Source organism: Acipenser ruthenus, chromosome 9 (assembly GCF_902713425.1).
Source record: "Acipenser ruthenus chromosome 9, fAciRut3.2 maternal haplotype, whole genome shotgun sequence".
Classification (NCBI taxonomy): Eukaryota; Metazoa; Chordata; class Actinopteri; order Acipenseriformes; family Acipenseridae; genus Acipenser; species Acipenser ruthenus.
In genome coordinates this window covers 335896-351577 of record NC_081197.1, presented here as the reverse complement: position 1 = coordinate 351577, position 15682 = coordinate 335896, and the positions used below count along the sequence as shown (strand labels likewise).

The following is a 15682-nucleotide window of genomic DNA, read 5'->3' as shown; positions in this document are numbered from 1 at the left end:
CACTGTATACTATATTAACAGCATACCATAGAGGCTCTGTGTCATGACTGTATGATGTCACAGGGGGTCTCAGCCCTAGAGCGTCTGTGTAATGACTGTAGGATGTCACATGGGCTCTTGTGTTTGTGGCAACAGTCTGCACCACGGCCCACCTGTTGGTTAAATGAAGGCCCTGGTTTGAGCAGCAGCAGCAGCAGCAGAGGTGTAAGCAGGTCATACTTTCTTTCTGTGAGCATCAGACAGACTTTTACTCCAAGGTCAGGATTTAAAAGTAAAAATAGGTTGTGTGCTCGTTGTGGAAGGATATGACCGGCAGTGGCTTAGCAGCACTAAGCTTCGAGCAAAAGCATGACCGATTCTGGATCGAGAGCACATTTTATTTCGTTTTACATTTTGAATCTATTGCTGACATTAGAGCTCTTTTATTTTGTTTGAACGAGTAAAGGAAGCTGTTGTGTGTGTTAATAATTATTCTGTCCACCACAGCAAGTTTAATTCCCACCCTTGATACAGTAAGTGTTTGGCATCAACAGTGTTACTGATGGAGTCTCGACACTCCTATATTCAGACAGAAAGTGGGATCTATAAATACTGAAAACGTTGGTTACAATACTAATACTGTACTAATACTGTAGAGGATTATGTTCACAATACATGCCCCACTCTGTCCCATATAAACACATGGAAACTGTATGAGGACTGTGATAGTTACTGAGCCTCCTGTTAAAAGAGAACAGCAGCGCTGTGTGCTGAGAGAGGCACACAAAACTCTGCCAGGCTTGGCCTTCAGTCCCATTTCACATCGTCCATTTAACCTCCCCTTTATCTGCGCTTCCACTTACTACTCTTTCTTCAAACTCCAAGCAACCTCTCATCTTTATATGAACTTTCAGCTAATGTACATCCTGCTCGAACTACGAATGACCCCGCGATTCCTTCATCTGAAAAAACTGAACTGGTCATGAGGTAGCAGTCAAGGTTAGCAGCTGAACTTGACAATCAGCCCCTTGTCTGATTAAGAAAACATTGCAGGACTGTCTTGGCCCACGGGACATGAGCAAGGCTTGTTAGAAATGTCATGTTGAGCATTTTCATCCAGCGAGCGCTCTGTTCTCTCAGCCAAGAATTTACACAGAGAGGACGCTTACGGGATCCTCCATTACCACACTCTGATTCAGGCTTGATCTGTCCAGGGAGGCGCTGTCAGGTTAGTCATTTATTAAGAAGACGTGCTGCTTCTGGAGAGTAAACCTGGGCTCCTGAAAGAGCAGCTGTTGTAAGGCCAAAGAGATTCAGTTAACCCTTTCTGGATGTTTTATAGTCATCCTCACTTGTCATGTAGTAAAGTCACTGAGAAATATTATACATCAGCTGCTCCAAGGAGGACAGCTGGACTGCCCTCTGCCCTGCACCTATTCAAAGAGGCTGGTACTCCTCAAGGACAGCTGGACTGCCCTCTGCCCTGCGCCTATTCAAAGAGGCTGGTACTCCTCAAGGACAGCTGGACTGCCCTCTGCCCCATGCCTATTCAAAGAGGCTGGTACTCCTCAAGGACAGCTGGACTGCCCTCAGCCCCGTGCCTATTCAAAGAGGCTGGTACTCCTCAAGGACAGCTGGACTGCCCTCTGCCCCGTGCCTATTCAAAGAGGCTGGTACTCCTCAAGGACAGCTGGACTGCCCTCTGCCCCATGCCTATTCAAAGAGGCTGGTACTCCTCAAGGACAGCTGGACTGCCCTCTGCCCCGTGCCTATTCAAAGAGGCTGGTACTCCTCCAGCATTCCAAAACCTCTGCAGGCCTGCCCTAGAGCCACAGGCTGTCTTGAAAGGGCTGAGGTATATTCCCTTTGCATGCACTACCTCATTTACACCACAGGGGTCAGTCTTGTGCTGACTCCAGAGTCCTGACCCAGACCCACAACCCGCTGCAGCACCGTCTTCTTACCCGCGACCCAACCCAACACGCTTTAATAAGACCTGCAACCCGACCCGAACCCGCAAGTGTTTGTCTTACCTACTGCCTGCGTCGACTGACTCTCTCACAGACTGACTCTATCACAGATATCTTTACCATCCTCCACAGATTGAGTTTATACAATGGGCTATACAGTGTGGTAGCTTTCTCTAGTGGCATGCATGTATTTTTACATTGTAACATATTAACTATCTCTACTTACTTTACTATGAAATGCTTGTCTATTGCTTTCGTGCCACCCGTTGAAAGGGAGCTACACCTGTGCTTTCACAGAGATGATGTACCAGTTTTGTGGCTGTCATTCACAGAAACACGATGACAGGTTTTACAAGCAGCGAATCCAGTCACATGTTCATTATTTTCATTGGCTATGATTCCAATATAATTCCACACGTGTGGTTTACCCGTCGCACTGTTATCCACTACATGATATAATCCTGCGCTATCACCAAGCAGACATGATAAAAGGATCTTGCAACGTATCAAACAAGCCACAATACAAACCGAGAACACTGCTTAGTCAGCTGATTCCTCCCGAATCACCTCCTGCTCTGGTGCAGGAAATACATTGACCTTCTAATACGTTATTTGGGAAAGCGGTACAGCCGAGTACGCTGAAAGGACAGAAAATGTTTTTGGTGATTTCAAATTCAGACCCGAGTCTGACCCCAAAATTTATTTTTTTTGACCCGCACCTGAAAGTTGACAATCCGCCTGACCCCCGACCCCATGTAGGACTCTAGCTAACGCCTCTTCGTTGTTGTCGTTTTAAGTCATTAAAGAATATGCTAAAATGGGACACTCACTTCAAAGCTCTGAACGATCCAGGCTTGCGTTATTAGCAAGCATATCAGTGAAAAGTGAAGACGCCAGGCATTGCTATTGCCTGGACCATGACTCAGCAGCGTACAGTAAGTGTAGAGAATGTGTGAGGCCAGCTCTGGGTTGTTTTGACTGTTGTCTCCAAGCTGTTTCCTTGTAACCAGGTGAAGGTTGACATGTTTAGCCAGCATAGCCTTTGTCATCCGAAATCAGGTGCAGAAACTAGGCCGTGGCCCTGATTCATTTCCAAGAACGTCACAGGCGATTGCTGTTCAGATTCGCTTTGAAGTGTGAGGTGGGATCCAAGGTAACAGTGTTTGAATTCATTAGGAGCTCCAGACCACACCCCCAGTGCAGTTACAGCTGTCCTTCCTTTCTTCACTTTTTTAACACTCCTGTTTCACATTTTCTTACACTTATAAAATCAAGCTTTAGAATACTGTATATAGGAGACATGGTGGCGTGGCTGTGCTGTTACTGTTTGTGTTCCTGCGTGTGAAACAGCATGAAGGAGACAACGCCACAGCCATGCCACACTATAACCAGCGCTAGAAAGAGCTGCCTTAACGAACGAGAAGTGGTTTTATAGTTTGTTTGTTTTTTAATTATAAATGCTGAATGTCGCTGCACAGTGCCTTTTTTCAGAAATCCCCCAGACGCCTGTCTCAGCCACAGTGTACAGAATGTGTCTCTGTGGATGTAACATCTGTCTCCAGCGAATGCGCGTCTTACTTTGCTGTTCCCGGCTCGTACGACAGCAGCAGCAGCAGGTCAGACGCGTGTGAATCACGTAAAGAAGGCTGGCTTGTGACTCCTCAGGCTCTAATCATAGACAGTGACGTTGTTCTTGATAATCCCTGTCGCTCTGCACTAGCAACCCCAGCTATTGATTGAAACTAGGTTGTGCCTCTGTTTAAGCATGAGAATGTGAGACAGTCAGAATGCCAGCTGGGTTTCAGGTCTCTTCACTCTTTGCACAGATACCGCTGCACAGACTAACCAGATGCATTGCACACAGTGTAGCGTCCCTTGTGTTTTCTCTATCTGCCGATCTGGTGCACCTAGCCAGAAACAGAGCAAACACCCATGCTGGCATGCTGACAGTTACAAATGCAATAGCAGATCTTATCCACAGTACATCTGGAATATTGTACTGGGAGCTGCTCAATACAAGCTTATGCCCACCAGTCAGAGCGTCTGGAAGCTCACTGAAAAAACTTAATTAAACAGCAGAGCTACACTTCATGTGCTGGGTCATCTGCTACAAGCAAACTGTTCATGAATCTTATCAAACCAGAGAGTAGAGCGTTACATGATCTAGTATATGACATCCCAGACACATTAATACGTTTAAATAGAAATCAGTGAGTGTATAACCCTGGAAGTGTCGTACAGTAATATGCAGGCTGTGGCAGCAGCACACAGGAATATCCACTAGAAACTGTCTTCAGGGCATCACATGATTTTAAGGGTTGGGTTTAGGGTTAGGGTTAAGTTTTAGGGCTGGGGTGGGGGTTGGTGAGGACAGTTTCTACCGGATATTCCTTTCTGCTGAGCTCCGGCAACTGTCTGCTTAAACTTTTAGAATAAAACTGCTTGAGCCATACTGCCACCTGCTGGCCGTTTCAGAAAGTATTTAAACATAGGGATAATCTTTAGCCCCCCCTGGTACAATTTCCATTAATACCTACCATATCTTCGTGTGAATGTGACCACACTGCCACCTACAGGGGGATGGTTAAATGTAGTCAATATCTCCACCAGGGGGCACCAGAGAGACACTGGTCAGGATTTTCCAGTCCCTTTTGAAGTGGTGCTGAATCCCCTCGTCTCTCAGGTTATGTAAATGAATGAAGTCATGCTTTATTATATAAGAGGCACGAGGAGGTCAGGGTGCCTGGTTAGACGTGTTCCTTGTTAAGAACTGTCAACAGCTCCTGTTTCCACTCCAGTCTGTGCAGAGAGGCTTTACACACGAATGAACGGAGGTCATATTTCACTACATGCTCTTGACTTGTCATTAGAGTTCCAGTCTATGAGGACGAAGGGACCGACGCTGCAGGACAATGTAATCCCGGAATTTACACATCAGCTCAACGGGCACAGATGGAGAAAAGCAGGAAGAGGATTAAAGTGCTTTTAGGGGCTGCTAGTTGATAAAGGCTGGCACTGCTGGGTCATGTGCGATTCTGGAAGGGGTGAGAGAGGTGCGGACCAGGGGGGGTGGTTAATTGGGGTTATTTATTTCCATACAGCTCGTCTGCTAGACAGTGTCTCAATGTTAACCGCACACATGCAGCAGCAGCCCAGTGCTCAGCAGGTCCCGGGACAGTGCAGCTTTCACGGAGGCTGACAAATCAAACACACCCCACTCTTTGCTGGCAGGTCTGATGGGATGCTGCTGACCAGGCAGTGAACTCCATTGTGTGGATGGTAACCTTGAGCTCCCACTCACAGGCCTCCTCTTCCAATCCAGCTGCCTGGAACGTGCCTCCAGCAGCTACAGGCCCTGGCGTAGTGCAGCATGCTGGAGCGCCATCTCACTAGAACACATGGTCACGCTGAAGGGAAATAAACCCAGATCTGTCAGCAGTGCAGATAAGCTGGGGGCTTCCTGGCTCATTGGTCTCACGTATTTGTGAGCCCGGACGCAGATGCTGCGGCTGTCTTTCTCAAGCTCCAGTCACACTGTTCCAACTCTATGGAGGTTGAGAAGTTGCCCTGCCATAACTAACAAAAAAACTAACATATATGCATTTTAAAATAGATACAGAGATAGGAAGCTTAACATGGTACCATTGTGCACACATTTGTTTTGTAAATAAAATATTTTAGTGTTTTTGAAAATTAATGTTTATACAGAAAGCAAATTCGTATAAACCCTTAGCTAAATCCAAGCTGCCACCCCACCAAACTTCAGTCTACCCACTCCCCTTTAAAGAGCAGGACAGTCACACACAATCAACCCAAAAAGAAGGTTCCCAGGGAGAATCCTGCAGCCCTCTGTTTTTCTAGCTCTCATGTAGAAGCAGTGTGTGCGTGGAAGTCTGTCTTATCTAGTAATGGCTCTGAATCTATCGGATTACTGGAGGGATTTTGTCTTCCGTTAATCCGGACTGGGAGAGCTGTGGGAGGGAATCAGCTTCATTCTCTCTGGAATTCCTCCTCTATCCCAGTGTCTACAGGTTCAGGAGACGGTCTGGGCAACATGAATCTCTTCTGTTTCTCGCTGGTAAGTTTTTTCTTGTATTTTTGGTCGTGTGGACTGTCTGCTGGCTTTCCCAGTTCCTCGGGATGCTCTTCAGTTTTGTGCTGGTATTGTGAAGTACCGATTTCTATCTGGACAGTGCAGATCCTAACAAACAGCTTGTTCAACAATGTCAAATATACCTCCTGCTTACTGAGGTGCACCTGTGCTGGCCCTGGGGGAACACAGTGAACAAGCTAAACAAAAACATGTGAACACATGTTCTTTTAAAGAGGATCCATGTCATGTCTTACACTGAGAAGCAGAGCAGTTTGATAATGTGAACACATGTTCTTTTAAAGAGGATCCATGTCATTTCTTACACTGAGAAGTAGAGCAGTTCGATAATGTTTTTTTGTCAGTTTAACCTAAATACCCATGAACGATATGCTCAGTGCACAATGTGTTCTAGATGGCAGTGTGACTTGTTATTTTTGTGTGTTTTCATAATTGCATTCAGAAACTCAGCTATATTGTTATTGTTATTGATAATGAATATCTGGCACGGGTATGTTTTCTGCACAGTTATAATTTAGACACATTCATTTCACAGGCAGTCCTACAATGTGCTCTTCAGACAGGTATAGATACAGCAGTTACCTTTACCCATCAGCATACAGTCTCAGTGCGCTTTTATATTTTGGGTTTGTTTAGAATATAGACAATAGGCTGTACATGGATATTATGAGGTTCCTTTGTCAGGATAAATACAAACACAGACCATGAATGACACACATAAAGGGCTTAGTGCACTGATTGGAACGCTGCAAACCTTCATAATATTTTGTGTATAGGGGTTAGGGCTGGCCAGCATCAGAGCAGTTTATGCACAGAAGCTGAGCCCCCTGGATATTCAGTATTGCACACTGCTGCAGGCTCTGTTCTGAAAGGCATGTACGGGTTCTATTCAGTTACTATAGCCACGTTATAAAATGATAAACAAACACATTTCTGTATGGAACACGCTACATTGTGTCTCTAATGACTGTGTATTTACATAGTAGTTATTTATAAATGCATGTGTACTTGCACATAATTACAATGTTATTATGCATGGTTACAATGTAACCCCAACCCTAACCCTACCCCTAACCCCCACCCCCACCCCAACCCCAACCTCAACCCTAACTCTAAACCTAATCCTTTTCTGATTCAATTGTGTACTTATATATTTATTGTGCAAACAGATTGACACCATAAGGGCATTGTAACTGTGCATAATCCCATTGTAATGATGTGTAAGTGCCCCGGTATTTACTCAGTGACTGCTCTGTAAACACACAGTAATTAGAGACACTTCATGGAAAGTGTTACCCACATTTCAGTGTCCTTAAGAGGCCTTATTAAAGAATCCAAAAGAGCCGTCTAAAACAGTTTCATCAGGAACATCAAACTGCATTTAATAAATCTAAACTGACTTTTAAACAACAGTGCACTGCTATGGGCAGCTCTGTTTACAGGTCTTGGTAATCCTTGTTTCTCCAGGAGGGCTCAATGGATAGTCTCTACGAGCCAGTCCAGGAGCCCCATGATGCCCAGGGTTACACAGTCCACAGCAGACCCAGCAGCCCAGCGGCACACCCCGAGATGCCCACATGGGGTGGGCCGGAGCGATCCATTTCATTGGTCAGTATGTCACTTTGTACCATTGCAGGGTTCCCAGAAATCATGTTTACAAATGCTTCTAAAGAAAGTGGAGCAGCTTTCCAAATACATACAACCTATAGGTTCCAAAATGTCCTCTCCTGCTGCTAAGTTCTGTTATACAGGCGTTCATAAAATAGTGACCACGCTCTCTCTCTCTCAGACAAAGTCCAGAAATGGATTTCATCGTTTCAACTTTAGAAAAAGACAGCGATGTTCAAACTCTAGGTCTTCATCAGAAGCAAAACAGAAAATATATTCAAAATCAACCATTTAAACATCATCACTGTGAGCTTATTGGGTTAATGTCTCATTTTCACATCATCACTGTGAGCTTATTGGGTTAATGTCTCATTTTCACATCATCACTGTGAGCTTGTTGGGATAATGTCAGCTGACGGTGATCCTCTTGGTCTAATTAGTTCCTGTTACTAATTGGATCTATTGGAAGTGTAGGCTGCAGAGAGCAGACCAGAGTGCTGGCTTGTGTTCAGATCTTCTTGGAAGTGGTTTTGCATGGATTAGGGAGGTGAACGTGCACCTTTTTAAATGTGTGTGTCTTCGTGTTTAAACTGAGAGCTCAGGCAAGAGTAATAACAGCCTCAAAAACACTTCCATCACACAGTGACACCTCTTAAAGTGATTTATGAATGCATGTTGCCAATACTGAGGTTTATTCATCTAGTAAACTGGATTAAATGTCATTTAGACTAGAGAAATGTGTGAGAAACGTTGAAGACCTGCAGCAACAGTATAGCAACTGTACTCAGCGGACGACAGGCGGACGACAGCTATGTATTTTGCCGGTCCGCTTTTTTTGCTCCGTGTATATGCACTATTATTCTATTTCTATGTTTTGTTTGTGAAGATTGCAATAAATAAATAAATACATCAATTTCTGTTTAGGCTAGATAGTTGTTAGATTGGTTTGTTTTTTATTCTCTATTAATTAAATTATATTATTTGAAAAAAGGAGAGAGAGAACAAGACCGTTCTTAATGTTTATATGCTGTATATATTTTTTTTTGAATAGAGGGAAGTTAGCAGGCAATGTACCTGCGTGGAGGTAGGGGTACATGCAGGCATGAACGCGTTTAAATTCAACACTAAACCTGAATAAAATGTTGATCCTGTTATTAAGCAGTAGTAGCAGTGTTATTTAAAAATAACAGAAGCCAGTTTTCACTTTAGTGAAGTAGGCTACAATATGTGTTAAAACGTGTTGTTTATTGAAATTAATGTTCCACTTTCATATTGAAGTTTGTTGTGTACGACTCACTCAATCAAACCAAGTAGTGTAGGAATTTGCTTGTATCGTTCAAGACGTTTTTCAAATCCAAGTAAGCTTATTTCATGTGTGTATTAAAAACGACAAGAGTCGGAGTCCTTCTTTCGCAGCCAATGTCATCTTTAAGGACGTCAATGGTAAAGTAATGAAATGTCCCTGGCAGTGGACTGTCTCTGTTTAGCGCACGCAAGAACTTGCAGAAATTATAAAACTGTGTTGAGAATTGTAAGAAAACGCATTTGAGAGCAAAACATTTTATGACAGTTTTAACTTTCATAACTGAAAAGGTGCCGGGGCTGTGCCTCGTCAAGCCCAAATAATGCGTCTTCATTTTGCAAAAAGTTGCGCTGGTTCTATACCTTGAGAGAGTTGCGGTGGATTTCCTGTGTTAATTCCTGTTAATTTATTCGTTTCTGCAGCGCTGTGATAATTGCAGTTTCTCCGCAACTCTTGGATTTCACTCACTTTGATTTTACGCAAAACATTCGCAACGCAAGCAGTTGCGAGAAAGATGAGAAAATTCGCAAGACCTTTGAATATTTGCCCCATAGTGTTTATGCATTTAGCACATCTTCCTTAAAACAACGTGGTTTTTATTGTAGTATTACCTAACCCTAACCCTAACCCTAACCCAGTCGAACACCTTCAATGATATGTTTGTATGTTTGTTTTAATTTCTTTAGGATTTTTCTCAATCCTGCAGTATGGGTTTAAAAAAGAAGAAAAGAAAGTAAGTGTATTTTCTGCTCGTTTTGCTGTTGAATTTGCTGTTTGTATTTGAATATTGGCATGCATAGTGCCGAGTGCATGAGGTAACCCGTATGCAGTGGGAGCTAAGGCACACTGACCTCACATCACACATCATACCAGAAGAGAAGGCTTTGAAATGTATGCAGCACTAGTTCAAGCCAGCTTCCCTCACTTCTCTATTTATATCACTCTGTCATGGAAAAAATACAATAAAGAGTCAGGTACCAGGGATGGAAATTAGACTCCTACTGCATAGCACTTTCACCCATTATAGGTTTTAATATGCGCTTGATTAGTCCCCGTGTGCAGGTTACAAGTTCAGGTGTGTCTGATTAAACTCCCAGTAAAACCAGGAATGGATCGGACTGCTATGTAAGCAGAGTCTTATTTCCATCCCTGTGTCTGTGGTACTATAAAGTCCCAGTTTAAACAGGTTTGATCTCAGCTGCAGTAGAAATGAACAGGACTGACAGAGTCCAGTTTAAACAGGTCTGATCTCAGCTGCAGTAGAAATGAACAGGACTGACAGAGTCCAGTTTAAACAGGTTTGATCTCAGCTGCAGTAGAAATGAACAGGACTGACAGAGTCCAGTTTAAACAGGTTTGATCTCAGCTGCAGTAGAAATGAACAGGACTGACAGAGTCCAGTTTAAACAGGTTTGATCTCAGCTGCAGTAGAAATGAACAGGACTGACAGTGTCCAGTTTAAAGAGGTTTGATCTCTGCTGCAGTAGAAATGAACAGGACTGACAGAGTCCAGTTTAAACAGGTCTGATCTCAGCTGAAGTAGAAATGAACAGGACTGACATAGTCCTAGTTTAAACATTTCTGACATCATAATTTTAAATTCAAAGCCCTCACTTAAGAATATTTTTTTTACAATAAATTGTAAGAAATGTTATAAAAGAATAACGTTTTCTTATTTCCCAAGATCTTCATCCACAAGAAATACTGAACTGTATCTACAGCCTAGTTAGAGGCAACTTCGCTGTATCAAACCCCAAGTCTCCTGAAACCAAGTTCCAAGCCACAAAGTGGCTTCTTGTTCCCTCAGCTTTAGACCCTAAACATGTATAAATTAGGGCTGTGAATGAATCAGCGTTAAGTTTTGCAATTAATGTGTGAATTCTTTAGGAGCTGCATTGTTTTAATACACGTTAATCGCACTCCCCTGACTTAACCCCCTCAGCAGACCATTTCAATACCCTCGAGTGCATGCCAGGACTGAATGAGTGACGTCATCGATTGAATATAAAATGAGTCACGGAACCGCATCATGTAGCAAAGCAGTCAACCTGAAGGACTTGTGAATGGGAAGTTTATTTTTAAAGCCCCTTTCTGATGGTTCATTGGATCATTGACAGCCCTCCTATAAATCCTGGTGATAGTCCTGCTCACCCAATCATTTTTTACATGCAATACAATCCAGAAGCTCTGAGTCTGCGTTCACAGTGTCCCTTGAATAAACTGTAAATGAAAACTCGCTGTTTGACCCCACTCAACAAAGCAAACCAACGTTTCATACAAAAACATTTTAAATGAATAGATGTAAAGTCATGCTTTTTATCTTCCCGTTAAAATATATATTTCTTTTCTGTAATAAAAGCGCTGGCAGTTTTGACCGCTGTAAAATCGAAGCCACGTCCACACGCTGCTCGTGGGCCACAAACCGCACATTTCTTTGGCTGCATAGTTTATCAGTAGGATAGTAATTGATTTGTTGTTTGAAAAGGTACAATAATAAAATACACGCATACATCGTAATCATAAGAAACTTTTTCTTATGTTTCAGAACGCCGATCCAGAAATCTGTGTCTCAGAATGAATCTTTAGGTCTGTATGCTTTTCAATTTCATAATAATAATAATAATAATAATAATAATAGTATTGTAAATAATACTCATATTTAACATTTTGATAGTACAGCAAGATGAAGGCACTTGTAAAAAAAGAAACAAAAACGAAAGCTAATTTGACGTTCTCTTAAAAGCCCCTCCCTGTAAACCGAAATGTCCTTCAGTAAATGCTTTTCTTCCTTCCGTTAGATAACACGGAGTGTAATACTCTGCTCTGGAAGACTTCCACAAAGAAAGGGAATGGTCTATCGAGCCGTGGAAAGAACTGTCTTCATGAAGGTACAGGAGCAGTTCAAACCTGCCTAATCACAGTGTGGATACAACTTGAGAGAGAGAGAGAGAGAGGGGGGGGAGAGGGGAAGAGAGCGATCTAACCAGCCCTCCTGAGAAGCTCTCTGTTAGAGTGCTGTTACTGCTGTATGACTCACTACAACACTGATGAGTGCAGGAATACACACACGTGTACAATACTACTCGTATATACAAACTGCTGCACAGTATATTACACTAAATAAAGCCAATGATGTTTTCTTCTGCTTGACTTTAGACTTGGTGGAAGATTACTTTCTGGCTGATTTCTTGAATGCTGAAGACAGGGTGACCCTGTTGAAAGACAAGAACGTGAAGGAGAGCCAGTGGAAGAGGCAGTTCAAAGAGCAGGTGTGGAAGAGCCATTTAAAAGAGCAGGCGTGGAAGAGCCAGTTAAAAGAGCAGGCGTGGAAGAGGCAGTTCAAAGAGCAGGAGTGGAAGAGGCAGTTCAAAGAGCAGGGGTAGAAGAGGCAGTTCAAAGAGCAGGAGTGGAAGAGGCAGTTCAAAGAGCAGGAGTGGAAGAGGCAGTTCAAAGACCAGGCGTGAAAGAGCCAGTTCAAAGAGCAGGAGTGGAAGAGGCAGTTCAAAGAGCAGGAGTGGAAGAGCCAGTTCAAACATCAGGAGTGGAAGAGGCAGTTCAAAGAGCAGGAGATGAAGAGCCAGTTCAAAGAGCAGGAGAGGAAGAGCCAGTTCAAAGAGCAGGAGTGGAAGAGCCAGTTCAAAGAGCAGGCGTGGAAGAGCCCGTTCAAAGAGCAGGAGTGGAAGAGCCAGTTCAAAGAGCAGGCGTGGAAGAGCCAGTTAAAAGAGCAGGCGTGGAAGAGGCAGTTCAAAGAGCAGGAGTGGAAGAGGCAGTTCAAAGAGCAGGAGTGGAAGAGGCAGTTCAAAGAGCAGGGGTAGAAGAGGCAGTTCAAAGAGCAGGAGTGGAAGAGGCAGTTCAAAGAGCAGGAGTGGAAGAGGCAGTTCAAAGAGCAGGAGTGGAAGAGGCAGTTCAAAGAGCAGGAGTGGAAGAGGCAGTTCAAAGAGCAGGCATGGAAGAGCCAGTTCAAAGAGCAGGAGTGGAAGAGGCAGTTCAAAGAGCAGGCATGGAAGAGCCAGTTCAAAGAGCAGGGGTAGAAGAGGCAGTTCAAAGACCAGGCGTGAAAGAGCCAGTTCAAAGAGCAGGAGTGGAAGAGGCAGTTCAAAGAGCAGGAGATGAAGAGCCAGTTCAAAGAGCAGGAGAGGAAGAGCCAGTTCAAAGAGCAGGAGTGGAAGAGCCAGTTCAAAGAGCAGGCGTGGAAGAGCCAGTTAAAAGAGCAGGCGTGGAAGAGGCAGTTCAAAGAGCAGGAGTGGAAGAGGCAGTTCAAAGAGCAGGAGTGGAAGAGGCAGTTCAAAGAGCAGGGGTAGAAGAGGCAGTTCAAAGAGCAGGAGTGGAAGAGGCAGTTCAAAGAGCAGGAGTGGAAGAGGCAGTTCAAAGAGCAGGAGTGGAAGAGGCAGTTCAAAGAGCAGGAGTGGAAGAGGCAGTTCAAAGAGCAGGCGTGGAAGAGCCAGTTCAAAGAGCAGGAGTGGAAGAGGTAGTTCAAAGACCAGGAGTGGAAGAGACAGTTCAAAGACCAGGGGTAGAAGAGCCAGTTCAAAGAGCAGGAGTGGAAGAGGCAGTTCAAAGAGCAGGCGTAGAAAAGCCAGTTCAAAGAGCAGGCGTGGAAGAGCCAGTTCAAAGAGCAGGAGTGGAAGAGGCAGTTCAAAGAGCAGGAGTGGAAGAGGCAGTTCAAAGAGCAGGGGTAGAAGAGGCAGTTCAAAGAGCAGGGGTAGAAGAGGCAGTTCCAAAGAGTAAGAGAGGAAGAGGCAGTTCAAAGAGCAGGCGTGGAAGAGCCAGTTCAAAGAGCAGGAGTGGAAGAGGTAGTTCAAAGACCAGGAGTGGAAGAGCCAGTTAAAAGATCAGGAGTGGAGCCAGTTCAAAGATCAGGAGTGGAGTCAGTTCAAAGAGCAGGAGTGGAACAGCCAGTTCTGGTCAGCCCTGCTCTACAGCATGCTGCTCCTCCTTTGTCTTAGAGTTTGTTTTCTGTTCATTTTGTTTTTCAGGTTCTGAGCTATGATGCCTGGATTCCAAACTGGGACCACAGTGACAGCAAACAACAGCAGCACGAGATGGTGAGTAAATCAGCCTAAACAACTAGGAATACAGCAGATTTGGCAAACAGGTTATTTCTATTAGATTGTTGCAAAACACAGGATTTCCGTTGACCGGTAGACTTTTGTGATATCATTTGGTAGTTTCTTTGATTACATGATGTTAAATAAAATATCTAAGTTATGTTCATATATATATATATATATATATATATATATATATATATATGTCACATTTGCAGTAAACATCCCGGTGTATATATAAATCTATATTTCCACTTTTAATAAGTGTCCTTCTTGTGTAATATTCTTTTGTTTTGCTCGTGCTCAGGCTGCAGTGGCGGATGAGGAAGAGACTGAATCCAGGGGAACATTGAAGAGGCTGCAGAAGCTGGTCCGAGTGAAGAGAAGCAGTCTGTGCAGCCCTGATGAGGAGGACAAGAACACTGCTGTGACGAGCAGTGAGTAACACGGGGAGGGGAGGACAGGAACGCTGCTGTGACGGGCAGTGAGTAACACGGGGAGGGGAGGACAGGAACGCTGCTGTGACGAGCAGTGAGTAACACGGGGAGGGGAGGACAGGAACGCTGCTGTGACGAGCAGTGAGTAACACGGGGTGGGGAGGACAGGAACACTGCTGTGACGAGCAGTGAGTAACACGGGGAGGGGAGGACAGGAACACTGCTGTGACGAGCAGTGAGTAACACGGGGAGGGGAGGACAGGAACGCTGCTGTGACGAGCAGTGAGTAACACGGGGAGGGGAGGACAGGAACGCTGCTATGACGAGCAGTGAGTAACACGGGGAGGGGAGGACAGGAACGCTGCTGTGACGAGCAGTGAGTAACACGGGGAGGGGAGGACAGGAACGCTGCTGTGACGAGCAGTGAGTAACACGGGGAGGGGAGGACAGGAACGCTGCTGTGACGAGCAGTGAGTAACACGGGGAGGGGAGGACAGGAACGCTGCTGTGACGAGCAGTGAGTAACACGGGGAGGGGAGGACAGGAACGCTGCTGTGACGAGCAGTGAGTAACACGGGGAGGGGAGGACAGGAACGCTGCTGTGACGAGCAGTGAGTAACACGGGGAGGGGAGGACAGGAACGCTGCTGTGACGAGCAGTGAGTAACACGGGGAGGGGAGGACAGGAACGCTGCTGTGACGAGCAGTGAGTAACACAGGGAGGGGAGGACAGGAACGCTGCTGTGACGAGCAGTGAGTAACACGGGGAGGGGAGGACAGGAACGCTGCTGTGACGAGCAGTGAGTAACACGGGGAGGGGAGGACAGGAACACTGCTGTGACGAGCAGTGAGTAACACGGGGAGGGGAGGACAGGAACGCTGCTGTGACGAGCAGAGAGTAACACAGGGAGGGGAGGACAGGAACGCTGCTGTGACGAGCAGTGAGTAACACGGGGTGGGGGGGAGGCTGTATTTGAGAGATCAGTCTTCCATCCGTCTGTCTGTCTGCCGGGCACACTCTACTATAACACTACAGTACTAATAAACTACATCGTGATCTTCAGAATTCTAACCAAGACCAAGAGAAACACAGAGCCGCTACACTAGAAATATACTACATTACAAAACAGAATTAGCATATTGATGTGTACTGTGTGAGGGTATATTGATGTGTATATATTGATGTGTACTGTGTGAGGGTGTATTGATGTGTATATATTGATGTGT

At 44.8% G+C, this 15682-nt stretch overlaps 1 protein-coding gene across 1 annotated transcript in view; it reads left to right on the top strand.

Moving 5' to 3' along the window:
- The first annotated feature begins 5873 nt into the window (after positions 1-5873).
- Positions 5874-15682, top strand: part of LOC117972946 (SAM and SH3 domain-containing protein 1-like) — a 51470-nt gene continuing 41661 nt past the window's right edge. The window contains exons 1-8 of the mRNA XM_059030598.1: positions 5874-6027; positions 7528-7668; positions 9658-9704; positions 11517-11557; positions 11770-11859; positions 12128-12240; positions 13948-14016; positions 14327-14456. Coding sequence (XP_058886581.1) covers positions 6004-6027; positions 7528-7668; positions 9658-9704; positions 11517-11557; positions 11770-11859; positions 12128-12240; positions 13948-14016; positions 14327-14456 — 655 coding nt within the window. The 5' untranslated portion in view covers positions 5874-6003. The remainder of the gene's footprint in view (positions 6028-7527; positions 7669-9657; positions 9705-11516; positions 11558-11769; positions 11860-12127; positions 12241-13947; positions 14017-14326; positions 14457-15682) is intronic.